Source organism: Sparus aurata, chromosome 13 (assembly GCF_900880675.1).
Source record: "Sparus aurata chromosome 13, fSpaAur1.1, whole genome shotgun sequence".
Taxonomy (NCBI): Eukaryota; Metazoa; Chordata; class Actinopteri; order Spariformes; family Sparidae; genus Sparus; species Sparus aurata.
In genome coordinates this window covers 18,510,329-18,528,985 of record NC_044199.1, presented here as the reverse complement: position 1 = coordinate 18,528,985, position 18,657 = coordinate 18,510,329, and the positions used below count along the sequence as shown (strand labels likewise).

At 41.4% G+C, this 18,657-nt stretch overlaps 1 protein-coding gene across 1 annotated transcript; it reads left to right on the top strand.

The window, feature by feature from the left end:
- The first annotated feature begins 6,486 nt into the window (after positions 1–6,486).
- Positions 6,487–14,213, top strand: msantd2 (Myb/SANT DNA binding domain containing 2). Its single transcript, XM_030439020.1, has 4 exons — positions 6,487–7,161; positions 9,923–10,178; positions 10,260–10,323; positions 11,102–14,213. The coding sequence occupies exons 1-4, from the start codon at positions 6,733–6,735 to the stop codon at positions 12,015–12,017; spliced, it is 1,665 nt and encodes a 554-aa protein (XP_030294880.1). The 5' UTR covers positions 6,487–6,732; the 3' UTR covers positions 12,018–14,213.
- Positions 14,214–18,657: the final 4,444 nt, after the last annotated feature.

Sequence of the window (18,657 nt, the reverse complement as noted above, 5' to 3'; positions counted from 1 at the left end):
TGTGGCAGTTGCTATTGATATTAAAGGAGGGGAAGGGAGCTAGGTAGGTTGGGATGCCCTATATATGTCATCACCTAGTGAACTCTGTCTAAATACACTAGTTTAGCGGTGGAGCGATGTCACTCATGTACCATTTTGACGGTTGTTTTGAACACTTTTTTTTTTAGAGAAGACAGGGTTTTTTTGTTTGTTGACTATAGTATAGGCCTTGTTTTGTTTTATTGGTTTCATTACTTTGGCACTTCACCTCCCTCCTTTCCTCCCCCACATTTTGAAAAACCACGCTGTGAGTTTAAGTTCATCCTCATTAAACATTTAATGGATAATAACAAGGGGACACAACACCAGCTAATATTGCTATTAACAGCAAAAAATCCAGCTCGGCAACTCCAGTTTCTGGTAGCACTGCTGTCAGAGATTCTCCAAGTCTGTGAACTCACAGTTCTTCCAAAATGGATTCCCGTCATTTGGTGTTTTGATGGTGGAGAGCACTTTCTAACACCAAAACCCTTTAGTAGACCAGCTGGGTTCAAATCAAATTACTGTGAAGGCCTAAACATATGATTCATATCATTTTCATCTTCATCAGCCCATTTAGGCGCTCATTCTCTGTAAGGAGCATCAGATATATACTATCTTTTAGCGGGCAGTCACCCAAGACTTTAAACTAACTGCAATTTTACAGACGACAAACATGTTTAACAGCTCCTTATATGAAAAAAGAATACATTTACATTCATCAATATGAATAAATTATATTAAATGGATTTTTATTTTCATCATCATGAAAAATGAATCACAAGGAAACCAGTTATATAAATTTAATGTTGCAGCTGTTGAGCGGCTGACAATAAAAGAGGCTCCTGTAGCGCCTCCTGGAGGGTAGGAGGTCAAATCTCCTCAGGAAGCAGAGCTGCTTCAAGTGAACCATCAACAGTGGGAGGTAGGGTCCTTCCAGGTTGATCTGCAGTTGTTCATCTACTAACACGGCCTCTGTGAGAAAGAGCTAGAGGGCTCTAAGTTTTGGCTCTGGCAGTGGACAGTGAGGAAGTCAGTGCAAAACTTTACAGTTTCTCAAAGACTGGTTCAACATACTGATATGACAAAGGGATACAGCAGCAGATAAAAAGGGTTCTACAAAAACACTATGGTAAGGCCATGGTCAAGGTCTATCTGATCATTTTTTGATTACATTTTTGACTTTTGATATTTCATTTTTTTTCCAATTATATGACTAAATTACTACTTTATAGAATCTTTAATTGATTTTTGTTGTATGGTGTCTTTAGCCAAGAAATGTAGCATAACCTGGCAGTCGGGAGGATTGCAAGGTAACAACAGTCAATTAAAAGACTGAGGAACAAGAGGCAGGGTCTTTACCAAGCTGATCTCAGCACATGAGGAGAATTCACACACGGAAGAGCAGACTGACTGAGAGGTGTGAGGCAGCAGGGAAGTAGACCCTTTCACTGTCAAATGTGTTCTTTGATGGAGACACATGGCTATGTTTTGGATGTTTGCTTTTTTTTTTAAATCATCTAAAAATCATGGAGGATCAAAACTCAAACAAACTTCTGTTTCATGTTTTTTTCAGGCTTGAAGGACAGCAACTTTTGCTGGGGTTGGGAGGAGCATGATGAGTCAGTCAGTCAGAATATTTAGTAACAAGAGCCAGGGCTATCCACAGCAGAGAATGACACACACATATCAACATACTAGAAAGACGTAAGCTTCTGTTGGTGCTGTTTGGAGCAGAGAGGAAGGACTGTAGTAAACTGACAGGATATACTTTCTAAGATGTTTCCTGCCTGAGCTAAATCTAGTCGGATTTTTGTTGTATGGTGTTTGATGGCAAGAACTTCTCTTTTTCTGACGTCGGGAGGATTTCAAGGAGACCACAGGACTTAGTAAAGAAGACTTTTTCCAGGTTGATCTCAGCAGAGAAGGAGAACTGTCGACACATGTGGATCAGTAGAACAGCATGACTCGAGGGGGGATGAGGACAGTGTGGGAGGAACTTAAGGAGGATTTATTTTCCCAGGTTTTGTTCTCAGCAGGGAAGGAGAGCTCCTGACATGACTGAAACTATAACCAGGTTTGGGTAGAATATTTGAAGGACAAGGCAGAGCTGGAGAGGTTGTCGGAAGCTTTGTCCATCTTTAAGTCAGAGGTCACTGCATTGTCCACAACCAATTGGAAGTGCCTTGACAGCATGGCAGTAATAAGGATCTGTTTGGGCAGCAGGGACTTCCCACAGTCACAGAGAAAAACCTCCAAGACAGTAGTTTCTAACAGGAGGGAGAGAGGGAGGGGACAGGTTATGGTAGATGCTAAAGCAGGTTGCGGATATTGAGTTGCAGCGAGCCATTTTCAAGCCTAGGGTGAGCTGAAAAATGAATGCGTGCGTTGCAGGCATCGTCCATGTTGACTTCGACTGCAGACAGGTGGGAAAGGTTTGAAAGAGGGCTCTGCAGGAAGAAGTGCAGGGGGACTCAGGGTACATGTCTTCTGCCCCACAGAGGTAACTGAGGTAGTGCAGAGTGCTAAGGCACCTTACAACACCCGCACCTACCTTAGCAACCACACCAAACCACCTAACATTGTTTTTTAATTACTTTTCCCTCACCTTTCATTTAAAATTAACCAAACATTAATATAAATATTTTCGATATATTTACTAGAATAAGAGACTTGGTTTCGCATAGTGTGCCTGCTCGAAGTGGTGCTGAGGTCAAGTATTTGTGACTGTGCCTGCCTTAGATTGTCCTGAGGTTCTGCAGGGGGATCTTACCCGTCATAGGTGAACAAGACTTCCACACTTGACCTCTTCAAATTTGTGACATGGCCCTCTTTAGATGTGTAAACAATTGGAAAAATATCAAAACCAGTACTGCTTGAAGGAGAATCTAAAAGGGCCTGCCCTGATCAGTGCAGAAACAATACTTATGTGACTCAGCATCTCCCAAATGCCTCACTTTCTTCAGGTCAAATATGTATCAGCAACAGGTGTCTAAACTGTTGCCTTCATACTGACAGATATTTGGTCATTTATTTGTTATAGGGCCATTTCTGCGAATATTATGTTCGGTTCAGTGTCTTCTTGAAGGACACTTCACCTTTGCTGGTGAAGTGCTCTGGTAAAGAGGAGGAGAGAGCTGAAATACCAACAAGACATTAACATGTAAAGTAACCCAGGAGGATCTGCTCTATTAAGTAGTGATGTGGCAGTCATGTTTATTTTCTACTGCTTGGGGCTTCCCGGTTGCTCACCTAGTCGAGCTTGTCAGGTTAGGTCATGTTTTAGGTAAGGTTAGCTTAGGTCAGGTTAGCTTTACCTTATTTTAGCATTAGTGTGGGTTAGGTTAGCATCTGCTCAGTTAGGCTCAGTTATCATTAGCTTAGCTTAGGCTAGGATAGCATGAGCATAAGCATAGGCTAAGTTAGCATTACCTTAGGTTATGATTAGTTTTGGCTAGGGTGACAATTGGTTAGGTTAGGATAGGTCAGGTTAGCCTTAGGCTAAGTTAGATTAGCATTAGGTTTGGTTAGTTTAGCATTATTAGGTTTAGGTTTGGTTTTAGGTTGAGTTAGTTTGGGTTAGTTTAGGTGGTTTTAGGCTAGGTTAGGTTAGTATTATCATATGCAGGTTGTTTTGTTGTTTTGGGCTATCTTTGCTAAGGTTAGGTGGAGATTAGGTTATCTCAGCATCACCTTAGGTTAGCATAAGCTTTGGATAGGTTAGCATTAGGTTAGGAAAACTACTGGTTGTTTCATTATTTCTAGGTGGGTGCAAAGGTCTTTTTTAACTTGTATTCTTTGGCTTAAATGCAATGTATAGGATTTTGTGGCCGTATCATATTTTCATCTGGAATATTGAGTTGCTGGTAGAGTTGTAATTGTGGCCTCCTCTGGGACACTGGTTGTCCCTCTCTCTGTTTCAACCTTTCTCTTTTCTTCTCTCTCAGCTCTTGCCATCTTGCCAACTCCTGTCTGCTCCTCGTATATTGTTTGCAGTGTCCTGCAGGCCAATAGTTTTTGCTCCTTCTCCTGGTCAGTGCATCCTGAAACTAACAGCATTCACTCTTTGCGTTCCTGTCTTGCTGCTGTGGAGGCACAGAGGGAAATTTGCACTAAAAACACTTTAAGTGGAAGGTATATACTTGATTTGTAAGACATCTGAAGCATCACATTAGCTTTAGCTGAACTTTGGAATGTTTTTTTGACCCACAAAAGGCTGGTCTAAAGCCAAAGGTGCCATTACTTTGCTGCCGTTTAAAGGGCACATTACTCAGACGTGTGTGACCTTTTGATGTAAAGTCTAACATAGAACAGTAACTAACATGAAATACTAACCAATTCCTGTCGGCTAGTCAGAAGTTTTAAATAATTGATGAAGTGTATCCATTGTTCTTCATTGGCATGTTAAGGGGGAGATACGCATATCTTGAGGAGGAGGATTACTGCAGATAATGTCATTAATATTTTCCTCATTACAGACGTATTTCACCCACCTGCATCCCACCAAACTTTTAGGACCCATCTCACATTAACATTACACACAGAGGGCGACCAGCAACACTCTTCCTCAGTTAAATATCACTGTATTGTCTCACTTGCAGTCAAACAGAGTTGTTTAATCAACAGAATATTGTGAAACAATGGGGGCAGAGGGAGCATCCAGCAGCCAAAGACTAGACTAGACTCACCAGACTTGTCCCTCAGTGACGAGAGTGCCACTGTGTAATAGCAACATGGCAGTCCCTGGTGCACCCTGCCTTTAGAGCAGGGTGCACCAGGCGACGAGACTTGGATTGTTGCATTTCATGTTACGCCCAAAACACACCCATGACTAATTCAGATAAATGCTGCAGCTAGAATCTTTACATGAAGAAGCATATTATGCTAATCCTATCTCTCTCCATTGGCTTCCAATACCTGTCAGATCAGACTTTAAGGTACTGCTGATGATCAACAAAATTGTAAATGGGCTTGCGCCTGTCTGCCATCATTAAACCTTATTTATATTCCACCTTGTGCATTACACTCTCAGAATTCAGGGCTCCTGATAGTCCCCAGGGTTAGAAATAGGTAATCTGGCTGCAGGGCCTTTTCCTATCATGGCCTCTTCCTATGGTATCACCTCTCTTCATATATTAGACATCCTGACTCTATTGAGCCCTTTAAATCCAAACTAAAAACGTATTTAATTAACCTTTAATTAGTCCTTAATCTTCAATTGCTCAGCCCTAACACCTGTTACGATTACCTTTTTCACTTGGTTGGTCTCAGTCTCAATGACTCTCTTAACCTTATATTGGATTTCATGTTGTCTTACAAACAATAAAACAACAATCTTTCCACTTCTGCTAAACACTGCATTTCTCCGACTTGTGCTTTTGTTCGGTCTCTTTCCTTCTCTCTCTTTCTAACTTTATTCTCCTCCTCCTCCTCCTCCTCCTCCTCCCTCTCTCAATTCATTCAGGTTTTTTTCTGCTGGACCACCACGCCTCTGGAACCTCGTTCTCTTCTGGCTCTAACTGCCTCACATATTGACACTTCTGGATGGTCATACATATATCTATTGCTAATTATCTTGTGTGGCCTGTTCTCCTCCACGTCACCACAGTGGAGAGGAGGTTGTGTGACTGAGGCACCACTCGGCCATGTCTTGGCCTGCTCAGGCGTCCTCCTGGATCCACATTCTTCACTTTGATTTCATATAATATACATGTTATCAGATATTTCTGTCATTGAATTCTGTATTCACTGTGATTTTGTTGTACTGTTCTGTTCACGCAACATCTATTGCATGTCTGTCCAACTTGGAACAGGGATCCGTCCTCTGTGGCTTTATCTGCCTCTTCTATTTTTGTTTTTCCTGCTACATGTTTTTCATTTTCTCTTTTTTTCTGGGGAATTTGTATCCCAAGTATCAAAAGTACAAGTAAAGGTAATTTGAACATATATTTAAATGTATGTATGTACTGTATACTATGAGTCGATTATCAGTATTACTATAGAATCTGATATTTAGTATTTTTCTGATCATCTGAATCTTTTTTTTTGTATCTGATTAACAATAAAAAATGTAAAAATAAAAATTAAATTAAATGTGCTACTTTGGTTTTGATCTGATGCAGCATGGTATCTTAAACGTTACAGATAATTCCAAAATGTAGTTGAGTGGGAGTGTACAAAACAAATGAAAATACTCAAGTAAAATAAGCTACAATTACATCAAAATTGTACGTAATTAATTATAATAATTAGGTACATATATTCAGTTACATTTCAACACTGGTAAAAAAAAAGAAAAAAAAAAGAAAAGAAAAAAAAGGTGTTTTACCTAGCCCATAGACCAGTAAAAACAGTTCGCATCTTCCCGGGTGAGATGGCTGTCTGCCACTCTGGACAGTGACACCTGTCAGTGACGTGTGTCATTGCTGTCATGGCATCAGCACTGACTGTCACTGGCTCACATCTGCGGATATGAAGCAGGCCCATGTTTCTGAGGGGTTGTCCCACATTCATAACTACGCTCTGATTCATACAAGAGGTGAAATAAGGCGCCTGTTTGTCTGTTGTTGTTTTTTTTACCTGGATTGACAAACTCTTTCTTGGTTTCGACCTACACGGCTCCTCTCAGATCCACGCCGTGTCTTCCTCCATGCCTTGCAGCGTAAAGCACCGCACGTTCCCTTCCCTCCCCCTCCCCTTAGCAACAGAGGCAACATGGCGGCGTCCAGTAACGCGGAGCATTCTCCAGAGATATCGACGCCGTTAAAGATACCGAAAACCGAGGTGCCATCCCCCGAGTCGGAGGATTTGAGTGACAGTAATCAATACCACTCCAATTCCTCGACCCCCAACCGCTTCTCGCCTTTGAACGTGGGCTCAGGGACCGCGGGCCGGACGGCGGCCTCATCCTCCAACAGCTTCACGGCTTGTCGGGGGATGTCGTGGACACCATCCGAGACGAACGCCCTCATCGCGGTGTGGGGCAACGAGAGGCTGACCGAGGCGAGGATGCAGCAGCTGGAGGTCGCGGGCACCGTGTTCTCCGGTAAGGCCCCCGGACCTGCCATGTACGAGCGGGTGTCTAGAGCCTTGTCGGAGCTGGGATACGAGAGGACACCGTCCCAGTGCAGAGAGAGGATGAAGGTAAATAAGGTTGGCCGTACGTGTTCATCCTCCATCACCAGGACCTCCAGCCTCCCTCCGCTGTGAGACGGAGCCGGTGTCGCTAACAGCTGCTGGCCGGGGCTGGCATTATAGGCTGTTAGAGACCCGTAAGACTCAGAGAGGCTCACTGAAATAAGTCCACTCACATTTACATGATGCTCAGTAGTTGACATGCAACTGCAACACACTAAAGTGTCAGTCTGTTGACACTGATACATTTCTATTAGGCTTCGCCTGCTTTAGTTCACCTGACACTGTGTGATGTCTGCATACATCAGAATAAATAGTGGCCAAGTATTGCAATAAATACAACACAGGGTCTCAACTGATATGTATGCATTGTTCTAGTTAAGTTGAGCTGATGAGCTTAATGATGATCACCACACCAGTATCATACTTAACTTAACTTATTCTTTACATTTACCACCTTAAACTAAAGCTTTTGGTCATTCATCGAACCACCCACATATGATCAGAAAAGACAGCCAAAGGTTGTGTCAGTACTCCACATGAATGTGACATATCCATGAAATTGACACAGGTGTGTTAGATGTAACCATACCTTATTATCTTCAGCACTTCAGACAACATATTCTTTAACAGCTGAGGTCCGACAGATTAACATAAATTAGATTTAAGTAGATGTCCAGTAGCAGATAATTACAAAAAAAACAATCTAATTTCACTTTACATATTATTGTACGGAGTAATGATCTGATACTATTGCTATCTTTTTTTTTTTTATAAAGAAATGTATGTTTCTTCTCTGCATGGAACACCCTCTCATGCACTCGTGTAAGGGTTTAACTGTGAAAAAAAGAAAAATCTCAGCTGACACACCACCATGTTCAACATTTTTACTGGTGTTGTGAATGGATGCCGACCTCGGAGGCAACTAACGTGAATCGAGCGAGATTGCAAAAACCAGGTGCACTTACAAGTTCGTACAGCGGCTAAAGAGGGCTTACATTAAAATAGGAGGAGTCTCATAACAATCGGTGCATCTACAGGAGGGATGTAATACCATAGAGCGCCTCCGTCTCTCTGCAGAGCATGTGTGCGTGACGGTAGAGGAGAGGGAAAGAGGGAGGGCAGATTGTTTGCTTGTAAACAGAACATGGATAGCATCGTTCTCTTGGCCAGATCTAAGAAATTTAAGGTATGAAATGCAAAAATGAGTCGCCAAATATACTTCGGCAGCTGTTAATATACCTGGGCACTCCCGTCTAAGTAAAATGTATGAGTAGGAAACACTGGATTTGTTTGAGCTTCATTGTGCAGAAAATCATCATGAACACATCTGAAATTTCTATTACTGGCGAATCCCTCCCATCCTTCTCTGCAGTTTATTAAGTTTGGCTTCAACAGAAGCCAAGAGTATTGTTAGAGATGATTCTCACCCAGCAGCTCTTCTCTTTTGAGGATATAGCCCCTGGGAGGAGGTTCAGCCAACACTGTTTTACTGTAAATCTGAGCGCTTTGAAGTACATTCAAAGCTCCTGCAAAATACATTCCTTCAATAGTAAACCTCTGTCACTTTAACTGGGCTCTGTGTAACAATTTGTAGCAATTTATATGTATTAATCACCTTTTATTGGCCATATTAAAGTGGGTTTTAACCTGAGACCTTCCCATCTCTCTCAGTTGGCAATACAAGCCTGTGGATGATTTGTTTAAGTTGTTGAATGCTGCTGGACTGTGGATTTCTTTGTGAACTTGACAGTCCAAATGATGTCATTCTTTGCCCGTCCTTGAGTGCCTCTCTCCGCTGTGTTAACAGAGAGCAACAGTAGCTAACGTTGGTTTAAAAAAAAAACGCGGTCCGCTAACCCTCACTAATTGAGGGTAGAACGTGGAGAGAGATGTGGAGACACAGCCACAGCTTTACCACCGTAACAGAGTATTGGATAATCAATACTATTTCTCCTAATGGAGCTCAAGTGTTCTGCTTCATTTTGCCAACATGAAATAACCCACAAAGACATTTAATAATGTAAATTAGATGAGATATGGAACATGTGATGACATCACTGGTCCACTGAATTGCGAACCTCCGCATCGTTTTTATCTTTTGTATTAATGATACGTTCTTATGTATATGTCAGTTTTATTAGTAGTATGTTACGCTGAATGAGCTCATCATGGCCAATATGACATGTTGATTGAAAAGTCAAAAAGGTTAACTCATGTCAGCTTGCATTGTCATTCCAAGTATTGCCAATTTTTATGTCTGTGGGGGATCTTTTTAGAGTGAGTCCTAGTTTTCTGAGCCACTCTACTTTTATTGAGCTCTGTTAAACAATAAATGTAATAAGATAAAACTTGACATTGCTTTACCCTTATAATGTTTTCAAACAACTTCCTGAGAAAAAGAGGGTAAAAAAAATGACCCACGTTTCTTTCACAACTGTATTCAACACATACAGGAAGTGCTGAGTAATGACAGTAGCATTACTACCATGGCCTGCCTAATACCTGCTCCACTTGATAAGGTCAGTCTTTGGGAGAGATCAGATTCATACATTCCAAAATATTGTAGTCTAGAGGTAGACAAAAGAAACCTTTCTCCTTTTTAGACTTGCTGCAAGTGACCCTCCTTATAATGCCGTCATAGTGTAAAGTGATATCTCTAATCTTTCTGACTCTTTCTGTGACCATACTGTAGAACTCTCCCAACAAAGCTGACAGTGACTGAACAACAGCTGAGCGATTGCTCTAATTATCCTCCCATCACATACAGACGCTGCGCCGCTGCTACAGCCGAGTGAAGGAGCACGGCATCGGCAAGAGGAAGAGCAGCTACACCATAGAGCAGCTGGAGAAGGTGTTCGGTCAGGGAGGCTGGGACTCCCAGAGCTGTGCCCCAGTGCTGATCAACAGCAGTGGGCTGTATCAGGAGATGGAGTCCGATGGCAGCACCCTGGAAGACTTCTCCCAGGAGGATTGGTGCAACCAGGTGCTGGACTCTGCCTTCCAGGAGGGAGACATGGAGACTGGTGAGTGTGTAAGCAGGCAGAGGATAGAGAGAAATATGAATTCATGGGTTTGAGCTAATATGTTTGTTGTTTTCTCTCCAGACGAAATCCAGATGCCTAAAAACAGAGCTTTGCAGATTCAGGCAGAGCTGTCAGAACAAACCCAGTAAGTCAACTAGAGCAAAGTCTGACTTCCCTTTGAAAAGTAAAATGTTAGATGTGTTAGAAGTTGGGAATCGGCCTCATCATTGCAAATTGCTGTTGAAAAGCCGTCACTGTAAATTGTCTGGCATTACTCAGAATGGGTTGTAATTAGAACTGTTGCAGTTATCTCTTCCCAAATGAATTCTCAATCTGCCAGTTGAAAGAGATCAGGACCCTTTATTCTAAATACCGATGATCATAGTGCATAAAAAAAGAATGGAACAAAGATGGTCTTGGCTAAGTTTTTTTTTATAGAAAATGGGATTGATTCAAATTATTCTCAAGTTTTAATTCAAGAGCACTGCTGTCTGTCAGAGTGTCTTTTTTTTATACTACCACTGGGGGTCGCCAAAGTTGTTAAAATTCCTACATGCATCCACATCATGACCTCTTGGTGTTCTTTTGTACTCTAGCCCCTATAAACTGTGTAAAAATGGATCAAAAAGGGCAGAGATATAATTTGGTGGATCATTTTCTTTCACACATAAACTGAGTTTATCATAAGTAGAGATACTGATGTACAAATATTATGGGGGCTGAGCTCTTAAAAGAAAAATCTGGTGGCTTATTGAGCAAAAAATTAAACCAATAAATTGGACAGAGGTAAGAGAAATAATTTAATTATAACAACATGCATTTAACTTACACTGTGTGATTGGCCACTGCTTATATAGCACTTCTAGAATGGGAAAAGGTGTTGTATTAGCTTGTCATTGTTATGCATCTCGGCTTCTCTGCAGGAAAAGGGACATGATGCAGACTGTGATGCGCATCCTCGAGTCAGTGCAGCTGACATGGGAGCCCTTCCAGACATGGACTGAGTTCTCCCGGCTGCACCTTTCAAACAAACTGGCCATCTTTGGTGTGGGCTACAACACACGCTGGCGTGAGGAAGTGCGTTACCACTACGCTGAAATCAGCTCACAGGTGCCGCTAGGCAAGAGGCTCCGCGAATACTTCAACCCTGAGAAACCAGAGGGCCGCATCATCATGACCAAAGTTCAAAAGATGAACTGGAAGAGTGTCTACTACAAGTTTCTGGACATTACCATCAGTGAGGCGCGATGCCTAGAGCTGCACATGGAGGTGGACTGGATCCCTGTATCTCAGTCAAGGGTCGCAGGCTGCAGCAAAGGCACATCCCACTACCTCCTTCCTGGGGACATCCCCAAGTCCTATGGACTCTATGCTATTGGCTATGAGGAATTATCTTCCTCTAACAAGACCGCTCAGACCTCTTCCCAAGGTAATAGTGAAGACCATAGCTTACCTCAGTGCGAGTCAGAAAACGGGGCACAGTCTGATGGAGAAGGTGCAGGGAAAAGTGACAGGACTGGCATTAAAGTCACTTACTGCTACCTAGGCATAGCTGAGGATAGAACCATCCAGCAGTGTCTTTTCCAGCACTTTCAGGGTTCTGGAAAACACTATGTCCATGGTGAACCCTCCGCTGTGACGCGTTTACTGCAGGAGAACTGCCACGCTGCCGTCACAAGTCAGGATGAAGATGGAGGTGAAGGGTCACCTCAGTGTTTTGCCATTTACATAAAATTCATTGAGGTGGAGCTGGACTTCCTCTCAGCAGGCTCCCTGGTGGAGTGCCTCGAAACTGCTGTTGGTTATTCCTTGAAATACAACAACAAAGAAACATTGTAACTCCTCTCAGTGTTTCAGAGTTGACTAAAGATATAATTAACAAGTGTTACAGCCATTAAGGCAACATGAAAGGTGACCAATTGTTTCTGTTATAAAGCATGGATGTGTGCAAGAGTCTGGCATATTTTTGCAGCCTTTTCAGCTCTGTTTAACTCATTTTCATGAGACCATAATTAAGTCCAAGAGAATTACTTTGCGCAATATGACAAATGTATTGTGTAGAAATATGGGCTTAAATATTACAGAGCTGCAACATCCAAAAAATATGTACTTATTATTTTAGGCTATTGTGCACTAAAGGTTTATGCTGCTTGTTTAGTGTAGATAAATATTGCCTCATCAGGAAGTATGGGGATGGCAAGGTGACTACTGCAGTATGCATCTGTCTACCTCAGTAGGATGTAGCAAACAAGGCAGCGAGGGGACCATAGCTTGTATTTATTCTAAAACTGCCTTTACTTTGACTATTGAGGTCTGGACCTGAATTCACAACGGCTGATTCATGCCTTATGTTTTGCACTTGTGACTGGGCTGCAGCTGGGGATGCTTCCATGCAAATGACGGAGAAAATCGAAGAATTAGTTTTTGCCAATGCTGTGCAGATGGTTTTGCCAATGTAGATACCCTTTTATCCAGCAGGGTGAATGCTGGGTGCACTTCAAAACCCAACTGTCCGGCTGGATATGTTTACCTCTCCGTTTCACTTTCAGCACACAGAATGACACATGACACTGATTTGAACTAATTAACAATGGCTTACCATGGCTGAATTCAAATGGAACAGGTTCTGTTGTGTCCTTGTAAGGCTTATAAGCTGTAAAAAGATCACGTCAAAGTTTATCAGAGCGTCTCTACCACCTGCTGCCCTTTTATCGGCTGAGAGAGATTCACTTCTGCCTGTACTTGATTTAACTGGGGTTCCTTCCCTGGCACGATCAGATGGTCGGCATTTTTAGGCTATCTTGGTCATCTGGTTAGCAGCGCAATCAACCATGCTGCTGTTGTTCCTGGAACATCATAATTAATGTTTGTCCAGGACCATCATTGAAACTGACCAATCGTGTTTTTGGTAATCTCGTAACTTTGCGACTTGAGGAAAAAGGCTGGAAACATATACATGAGGGAGAATGTTAAACACATGTTTATTGTCTAGAAAGGGTGTGTTTTAATCCAACCATGTTTGCCTGAACCTAGGTAAGTACATTTGTCACCTAAACCTAACAAAGACTTTCTGTTACCTAAATCTAATATCTGAACAGAAAGAGCGACTACTGCACAATCTCCAATGCCATAATGGCTTGCTCCAGATGTGTTTCCCCAGCAATATGAATAATGGCACGGGGATATCAGATACATAGCTCTCGTGCTGATTCTCGTGTTTCTTTTATAGCTCTGATACACATTTCACATATCAAGTACTTGACTTGGTTGATGGTATATGAGTTTTGTTTCTGCACATGCAAAACATGTTGTAGACATCATTGAATTTGCTAAAATGTATGAAAGACTACCAGATCAGAATTGACATAATTGAAATGATACATTATTCCAATATGTGCTGGTGTTCAAGCATCTCTAGCTGCAGCTGTTGGGTGTTGGGTTTCAGTAGACTGACACTACAGAAGCTGTGTTGATGAGTTACCAGAACCTCCCACATTACTGACACGTTTAATGTGGTCTTACAGTTAACACACAATCAGGCCTGCGATTTTGGTAATGTACTCGCTTACAGGTGTGAACCAGGTCCAAGAGCACTGATCTAAGACTTGTTGACAGACTAAGACTGTAAGCTACAGAGGTTAACTCATCCTTGACCAACAATCAAACTGAATTCTTTATAAACATGGTTCCTGAGGTTATGTGCAATGTGCCAGGAAAAGGACTGTGTTGAGAAGAATCAAACAATGGATGAGTCCATATTGAATCTATGTATATGAAATCTACCTTATATATATATATAAATATATCTATAATATATATTTAAGAATATCAATGTTCTTGAGCATTCCGGCTTTTGCAGACTTGCAATTTTCATTTGTTTGGGTATACAGTATATAAAGATAAATATGATATTTTCTATTTTATTGGTTGACACCATGTCTTGTATGTGATTGTTTGGAAGTCACCGTCTTGTATGTTTACATGTTTGAAAAACAATAAATGGGGCACTCACTGTCATTTGCCACACAGTGAAAACGGGTTTGTGTGCATTTTTTTTAGCTGTAGGTTGGCTTAAGTACAGTATTGTACCTAGATGCTGTTAGATGTAGCATGTGCCTTTAGAAAGTCAGAATTACTTACTAATGAATTGTTCTATGTAATGTCCTCAATGTATTAAAGTATCTATCTATGTCTATTGAAATGCGTATACTTGGCTGAAAAAGGTGAGTGATGAAATGCCATGCTGATAGGAGTTGTTTTAGACATAGTCCTCAAAACATTGCTGGAGCAGTGAAATAGCACTATTTATGAAATATAAATGGTCCATACAGCTCATCCAGTGTGATCAAATTCTCCAGAAACCCCAAACTGATTCGAGAAGAAGTTCACACCCTCAAAGCATGGTCGAGCTCGAGACGGGTGCGTGATAATGCTTTTAGCTTAGCAACGACCAGCACACCTGCTTCCTCTCCTGAGCTCTATTTAGAAATAATAACCTTGTGTGAACCCACTGTCTTAATTGTTTTATTTGAAGTTCAATGAATGTTATGTGCGTTGGGTGTAATTTACAATGTGGCCATGAGATGGCCATATATAGCTATTGTTGAAAATCCTCAGATGAAAGAGTAAAAATGACTCTTGCCACTGTGGAATCTATTGCTTTAAAACTGATAAATACCGAACAAACACAAAACACAGGTTGACAGATTCGGAGTGCTGACCAAAAATTTCAAGGTTCCTCTGAGGAAGGCAAAGGCAACTGACACTGTGTATGTCTGTGATGTATGTGCAGAGAGACAATGCCACTGACCTTTTATAAACTCACCTTTGGAATCCTGGCTCACATCCAAAAAGCATGAACTGTACTGCCCTTTTGTTATAAATGAAAAGCCGCCGTCAGTTGGTCAATAATTGCGACATTAGAAAATATTTTTGACTCATACCTTACATACACACAAAGTGAATAAACATTTCATCATGCATTGCTTTTCTATATTTAATAGGCCTGTTTGCTTTCATTCACAGTGGTTTTCATTCATGCAGTATAATATTAAAGAAACACCTCCTGTAAATTCTAATCATCCATATCCCAAGTGTTTTGTCATCAATGCATTAGATTCATAGATCAAATTTATAATATGTTGTTTTCTGAACTGTGGATTATTGAAACCAAAATCTATTCTTAATTGTTTTTCTAGGGCAAACAGTAAAGACAAACGCCTCGAGAAATTAATCAGCTGGCTTTGAACGTAATTGTATTCTATATCTAAAAAGGAAATCACCTGAAGCTAAATGAAACTATACGCCTGAAGTGATCACAGTTCCTCTGCAGAATCCTCTGCATTTATACAGTATGTCCATGAGAAGAAGGACTGGTCTCGATCAGTTAGCAGGTCTGTGGCCTTTAAACCATGCTACTGTATCTAGGGCAGCGATAACCACTGTAAACCAATGATACTTTTATGCAGGTCTATGTCGATTTTGTGCATCCAGCATATAGAGTATAATCTGAGATAATCTGGTCAAAAAAACAATAGATTTGTCACATTGTGGTCCTCATACTGTTTCATCATCATCTGCTTATTTCATATTTGATCAAAGAAGGAATTCAGGTTTCAAATTGTTTATGTTGTGGGCATGCAACAGTCCAATAAGATGTTACTGTTCAACTCTAGAATGCACAGGATCAAGTAAATCAAGAATGTTTGCCATGAAATAAGTCTATAGGCTGGTCCCAAGCTTGAAATGAATAACATCTTTCCATGACCAGTGAAATTCCCCTGCACATCAGCACTCCTACCTCTCCAGGCTGTATGGAGCACCAGTCTTGATTCTCTTGAATAGCAATGGGCAACTACATATTCATGGTTTCTTCCACTGTATTTGAGACCACAGTGATATCTTCACTTTAATATAAATGCAGTTCTTCATTGTAGGACTTTCCATGGATATAATAAACTAGCTCCACAGGTGTACCACAATCATTTTATTTTAATGTTCGATGCTTAAATTAGACGTTAAACAGCAAACGACCCATGGTTTTGTTTGTGCTCACAATGTGCTCTATTTGTATGTGTATACAGTTGTTGATGGTCTTGCATGTATCTGTACATGTCATGCTGTTTAAACATGTGGTATATAAGGTACTGATAAGGTACTGATGCCAATAATTTGCTTGATTTTAAAAGTATAACAGAGTAGCTACAGTAGGTACGGAAAATGTCTCACACGTTTTGTGTTGATATTAGCAGGGTATGGTACTCTTTCGAAATTATACAATTCAAGGACTTTTCGACCACTTCTCAAGGGCAAATTATTTAAAAAACGAAGGGCCAATAATACATACAGATATTCACATTTACCAATCTAACACAGCACAATAATCAAGGGGGTCACACTGTGCTGAAACGTGGTTCGAAAGGTAGAATGGGGAGTTGCAGGCTTTTAAACTCTGTGTAGGAGAGTGAGCTCTGAGTTTCAGAGTTTCAAAAACTGGTGGGGACACGTCTCAGGCCTTCCCAGTGTAAATGACACTAATACTTGCTCCTAAACCTTTTGCTGCTATTATGCTCTGATTTAATATCTTCATATCTTATATATAACTATTCTCTGGAGTGGAGCCTCCTAGCCAGAGAATTTCACACTATTTTCCAACCACAGTTACACAAAGCATCTTGAATCCTGAGACTTCTGTTATTGACAGTAATGCTGTCAGCTCTGAGCCACTTGGCACTTCTTCCTGCAAATGATCTCTTTATTCTTATCAGAAAAGAAAGAAATTAGATGATGAATTGCCATGAGCAATATGTTTGACCTCCAGGTGTCAGGGCTGCTCATCATTCCACTAGACTTTGCTTTGCGCTTGGATTAGAAGTGTAGTTCAGAATCCAGTAAGCCTCTCTGCTCGCCCTGCTCAAATAATTTTTGCAGCAAAATAAAAACAGGCCTGTTTTGACAGCTCTCCCCTGACTGCTGTAGGTTTCAGCTGGAGGCCCCGATGCAATATACAACAACACAACAAAATCCTACTCACATAAGGCTTGGACCCTGCTTCTTTGGATTTAATCACAGGAATAACCCTTGCTCACCTCTCATAATTGAGCAGTCCTCCTGCATTAACCTCACCTTTGTTGCTGAGGCAACTGGGCAACCTTAGCAAATGAAATAAAGGGGTCTGACCACGTCGGAGAGCACAGGTCAGTCCATATTTTTACATCAGAGGGGTGAGCTCGCCTTGGGAATTCACGTCAAGCTGAGTCCAGTCTATTTCTCCGCTTTCAGACCCACGCCTCTTCACACATGATAGAACAGGAGCTGAAGATTTTCAAGGGGAGACTGGGGAAAAGGATGGAGCTTTAGTCGTGTGGGTTTGGAAATAGGCTTATTGCTGAAAAGCTTGAGCCAGGCTTTTCAAAACTGGCAAGACACACACGAATATGCCGGCCTAGAATCTGACGATACATCCTCCGTCTTGTTTAGAGGCAAATTCAAGTCCTAACAGGTCAGTGGTGGCAAATTCGAACTGGGACAGTGTTGGTGGAACGTGATTAAATTATTTCATAATCAATTCATTTAGCCTAGTTTCCTTTTTTATTTCTGACAGTGGTTCTCAAATTGGGGTTCAGGGACATCCAGTGGCCCTTGAGGGAGTTCCACAGGGTTCAACAGCAAAAAAGGGAAATCATTTATTTTCATTTAGGTCATGAAATTTAACCACTTTCTGTAAAAAAATATCTAAAAGCAAAAATCTTCCCATGTCAGATAGTGGGCCGTAGTGTAATTTGAGAAACTTGTCTTGGGTTAAGAGAATGATCTCCCCTGCCACTATAACAAGACTTGAATATCTGAGCTTCAGGTCTCCAAAGCATTGACTAATACATAAATGTAAGTGGGCTTGTCAGATATTTTGGATAGAAATGTAGCTTGACTGAGAGCTTCATGCTGAATTTTCCATGCTCTTTCCTATATGCACAGAGAAACTGGATTATGCCTGTATTAGTCCCACTGTCACTATGGCTCATAATGTTTTTGGTTTTGAGGACCACTGAGACACCCCCCCCCCCCCCCCCCCCCCCCCAAAGAATCGTTTTTGACATGTAGGCTAATCAGACTGTTCATTTTTACAGTCATTGTATCACACGCTTCATTGTGAAAATCTGCAACTGATAATTTTTAGAGCATGTTCAGAATAATGATTAAAGCTGTACGTGAAAATAAGTTTTTCCAGCTGCACATAACAAGAGGACAGGTGTACCTGCGTCAAGCTATACAAATACATGTGGCAAAACAACGGATGTCAGTGAATTAAGCTTTCAAAATAAGAGCGGGAAGTCTCCCACAGCATTCACCGAAAGGCTCTACATGAACAGGGAGTTTTTACTTTCGAGCTCGTCACCGGAACTTGTCATTCACATCGAGGCAAACTCGACGCCAGCTCGCGCGCTGAGGTGGCACTGCTCTCTCTCCCCCGTTCTCGCTC

What these genes read in the sequence shown, in the direction of transcription:
- msantd2 (XM_030439020.1), top strand. Translation starts at nt 6,733, where the DNA reads ATGGCGGCGTCCAGTAACGCGGAGCATTCTCCAGAGATATCGACGCCG. An exon ending in AGTGCAGAGAGAGGATGAAG is followed by an intron (nt 7,162 to 9,922) that starts GTAAATAAGGTT and finishes CATCACATACAG; the next exon opens with ACGCTGCGCCGCTGCTACAG. An exon ending in GAGCTGTCAGAACAAACCCA is followed by an intron (nt 10,324 to 11,101) that starts GTAAGTCAACTA and finishes GCTTCTCTGCAG; the next exon opens with GAAAAGGGACATGATGCAGA.